Genomic DNA, 4,647 nt, shown 5'->3' with positions numbered 1-4,647 from the left:
TTGCTGCAAAAACACCTGTCTAGTTTAAATATGACTTTATTAAAATACATAGGGTCTTCTGTCGATCTTATTAGTGTCTTCTAGTATAATACTATGTTTTGTATATTTTGTAAGCATAAAACGCAATAACGGAATTTTATTTTGTTTTTCTAGGCGCTAAATAGTTTGTTATAATTTTACAGAAACATGTACCGCACATTGTTACGAAAAATGACGATTAATTAAATTATGTGATAGCGGCAAATTTTGAGAGAAAAACGTATTGTTAATATTAATTAAAACATGATACATTTTATAAAATCTAAAATTAATTTTCCTATTTCTCCGATGTGGCCGTTCAAGCTTTAATGTCACAGGCTTAAATACAACAAAGATGCATTTTCAATTATTAATCATTTCTCTCTGATAGTTTCATAAGAGTATTGGGTGATGGGCAGAAATCAAAAGTTCATAGTATCATTGCTGGACTCTCTCAGCGTTTCATCTTGGGCTCAACTCTCTTTCTGATCTACATCAATGATCTTCCAAATCATTCATAGGCATTTATGCTGATGATACTACCATTTACGCCAGAACACCAAAGATCTAAAATTACCAAATTCTCATTGATGCTCTATCCTAAGGCTATAAGCATTTGTTTAAATGGGAAAATACATGGCTATTTATTTTTGTGCCTCTAAAACCAAGCTTCTATGTTTATATAACTACCGCTCTGATCCCCAACTAGCATTAATTGAGATAAATGGCTCTCGTTTTGAGGTTTGAGGTTGAAATAGAATACATACATCAAATCTCTTGCTAAGATCGCTGAAAAATTGGTGGGATCCTTCTATCGATCCAGTAGTTATTACCTGCTGATGCAAATCTCTAACTATATAAGAGCCAGATACATCCAAGTATGGAGTATTGTTGCCACATATAGGAAGAGGCTGCTAGAAAGACCTTATCTTACATTGACAGAGTTCAAAATAGAGGGATGCCTTTTTCTCTTCCATGTAACCTTTTTCTCACAGAAGAGACGTTGCGAGCCTATCTCTGTGTTATCGTTCTTTTCATAGCAAGTGCTCGTCTGAGCTCCAGTCTATGGTTTGCCCTCGCCAAACATTCAGAAGAAATATTCGTCTAGCGAAAACCACTATCAATAGTTTCCCCCACTCTTTATCTGTGCCAAAACCTTATCGTGGATTCCATGAACAGAGCTTAATTCTTAGAACACCTGTAGAACCCTCTTCCGTTTGCCTGCTTTCCAGCTCACTACAATATAGTATTCTCCAAGTTCAACGCAAACAAGTTCTTTATGAGCAGTTCCCTTTAAGTAATGCAAATTACCAAACTTATATTTCTAACGATTACTATGACATTGTCTCTTTAACGCTTATCGTCGAGTGGCCTCTGGGCCTTGATAAGTTGCGATTCCTTTGTAAAATATATATACTAGCAGGACCCGTGGAAATCCCACGGTAGTTAAAATCTTTTAAAACACATCAGTAAGAAATTCCTTTATGTGTACAGCATGTTTACAGCTAAACGGTACATAACATGAGACTGTCCATGCATTTTATAGTCAGAAAGACGCCACATTGCTTCTGGAGATGATACATATCTGCATGATAGATATTGCTTGATTCATCTCTTCGTTCTGATCGCATTGTTTCTCCTTGATAGATATTAATAGATGAATCATGGTTATTGACCTCTATCATTGCACTATCATGTCCTTTATAAACATATTTAAATATGTATTTTATACTCTTGACTGAGGTATATATGAGCTCGATATTTTCTGAGAAGAAATTTGTTGAAAGTGACTATCTATCTATTATCAACAGTAAAATTACCGACTTGAACTGAGTCACCATTATTTGCACGCTTATAAGTCGGATATCCATTAATGTTTTCTACTGTTTCTTCTCTAAATGCCTTTGGAAATATTTTTGCCTAATCCTTTACTCATACAAGGAGAATTAGGATTAACTGCACCACATGGACCATGTACCATTGAAACTTGATCTTCAGGTCCAGGTATTTCTGCTGACACAATTGCATCAATTTGGTGAACTGTTCTGATCTTATCCTGATCTCGCAACATTAAGATCATGTGGCAGTGTGGTAGCCGTCTTTTTTGAAATTCAATAACATAAACATATGCAGCAGGAGTTCCCAATAAATGTCTGTCATTAATGTCTTTCAAAAGTTCAGTTAGATGTGCATGATACATACGTGATATTAAGTCAGGTCGATTTTGTGCAAGTTCTGATGACCCCAAGTTGTTTAATATTTCAGGACATCGTGGATTACATGTATAGGTAAGGAATAGGTCTGGCTTTCCATATTTCCAGAAAACTGCCATTGCATCTTGATACAGTTGTTGAAGATTCCTAGGACTTCCTGTAAATGAAGATGGTAGAATAACTGGTATACCAGGATCGCCATCTTCATTCCTTGCTAAAAGATCCATTAAGCCAAATGTTGACTTTGATGGCTTGGAATAGTTTACCAGATCTATGGATAATACTGAATGAATCTCTAATTGCAAGGCGATAACTGTGATACTCTTGCATTATCACTTTATTGCGAACTCTTGTTTGCTGTTCTGGCCTATGTTGCATGTTTATGTGCCAGCTTTTTTCACCATTTGGAAATAATATGAGATATATCATGGGCTCCAAGTGGCATGACAGATAAGAAATTCGGTGTGTTGGTTGAGAATGTGGGTAAACAATAATATCTCTGTTAGCAGGTGGAGCACCATCCTCACCAACAAATACTACACCTATTTCGTTGTTTATTGGAGTGTACAATATTTTGATATCTGGACCAGCGGTGGAATGCATCGAAGCTCTCCTTGGCTTTATATTTTCCCTTATAGCACGTGCTTCCTCTTCTAATTCAATGGCCCTTATGTTTTTATAAGCTTGGGCATAAGGAATATTCTCCATAACTGTAACTATGGTTTCAAAGACACTTTGGATACATGCATTATTTTCTGGTAAATTACACCGGAGTTGATTTGCTTCAGATGAAAATGTTCTTGCATCTTTTTTTATAATTTTTGTTAAATAAGAAAAATCAACAAACTTTGATAGCACTATTGTAAGAATCATGCTAAAAGCCATTCTTAATATGGGGAGGAGGTTAACTATTCTGAAACTTCACCTAACAATGTAAAAAAATAAGGGGACAATATATGTATGAACAATAAATATTTCTTCAGTTAAATAAATTATATTGTAAATCTTGAAAGAAGGAATAAATATTTATTTAAATCATAATTATTGAAACAAAGTATTTTTCTGCATAGAAAAAAAGAACGGTTATGTGGAGAAGGGTTAACTATTTTGAACCTTCACCTAAATAGCGATTTAAGGAAAAACATTGTATGATCTTATATCTTTTTTTTTATTTGTTTTAAAATACGAAAAAAAAAATTGATACCGCTATTGTAAGAATCATGCTGAAAGCCATTCTAAATATGGGGAGGGGGGTTAACTATTCTGAACCTTCACCTAAAAATGTAATAAAAATAATGGAAAAAATATATGTATGCACAATAAATATTTCTTCAATTAAATAAAATATACTGAAAATCTTTAAATAGGAAATAACTATTTCTTTAAATAAATTAAATCATAAGTAATGAAACAAAGTGTTTAATTTCATATTAAAAAAATGTTGCGTCCATTTTTATGGTATTTAAAAATGTATGCCCTGTCAGTGGGCATTAGAAGATGATGACTGCCTGTAAAAGAAGCAAAATAAAACGAACAACACATAAGTAATAACTATGTAAACAACGTGGAGCTGTATAAATGTGACAAAATTACTCGATTCGGCATTAAATAACACGAAAAAGGATTGATATGCCGTAAAACAAAAGAAAACAAAACAACAAGACGTAAAATATGTTCTGACTCTGTGTTACTCAGTGTATTTGCGAATGATGACTTTGGTGATTTATTTAATAAAGTCATTCTTGACTTTTGTAACATGTATTTCTAAAAATATGTTTGTTATGTAAGGCTCACTCAAAAGTAAATAAAAATATAAAAAAAGATAAAATGGCAGTGGCGCAGTAAACAAAAAAACGAACACGTAACGTTAAATGTAAAAAATATATTTATTACTGAATAAAATAGAATACGCGTTCCGTATTACAATACAATAATAAACAGAAGACATCGTTACAAATGTAAGTAAAATACTATATTATTTTAACTGAGGAACGATACCTTCTATGCATAATTGTCTTCAAAATAATCCGGAACCATAAATAGACAGTTTATATTTTTCTTTTTTTTTTTGTTCGGGAAGTTTTGGGAAATAAAACGGTTTAATGATTTTTTAACTAATAAAGATTGAACAATAAAGGGAGATAATTCCCATTAATTAATGTTTGCGATGTTGATGACGAAGTTCATTAATTAATGTTTGCGATGATGATGACGTACACCGTACGGACAAGCATATTAATATATAGATTATTTACCACTCATTTGTTGAAATTCGTGAAGCGTTGAGAGAAATCATCCTCAAATAGATCTACCGCATGATGATGATTGCAACGTCTTGCCAGACGAGTGCAACTCCCTAAGACACTTAAAGTCTATGAGCCCTAACATGACTTTTTATTTCATTTATTTATTTTTT

The 4,647-nt window shown here is 33.0% G+C and overlaps 1 protein-coding gene across 1 annotated transcript; it reads right to left on the bottom strand.

The window, feature by feature from the left end:
• Positions 1-2,435: 2,435 nt before the first annotated feature.
• On the bottom strand, positions 2,436-2,939 carry LOC145278178 (uncharacterized). Its single transcript, XM_080130459.1, has one exon. The coding sequence runs from the start codon at positions 2,937-2,939 to the stop codon at positions 2,436-2,438; it is 504 nt and encodes a 167-aa protein (XP_079986585.1).
• Between the last annotated feature and the right edge of the window lie 1,708 nt (positions 2,940-4,647).

The sequence above is a fragment of the Euprymna scolopes genome, chromosome 6 (assembly GCF_053919585.1).
Source record: "Euprymna scolopes isolate OS-2025 chromosome 6, ASM5391958v1, whole genome shotgun sequence".
Classification (NCBI taxonomy): Eukaryota; Metazoa; Mollusca; class Cephalopoda; order Sepiida; family Sepiolidae; genus Euprymna; species Euprymna scolopes.
Note: the sequence above shows the minus strand (reverse complement) of the source record. Positions and strands in the feature narration are given on the sequence as shown.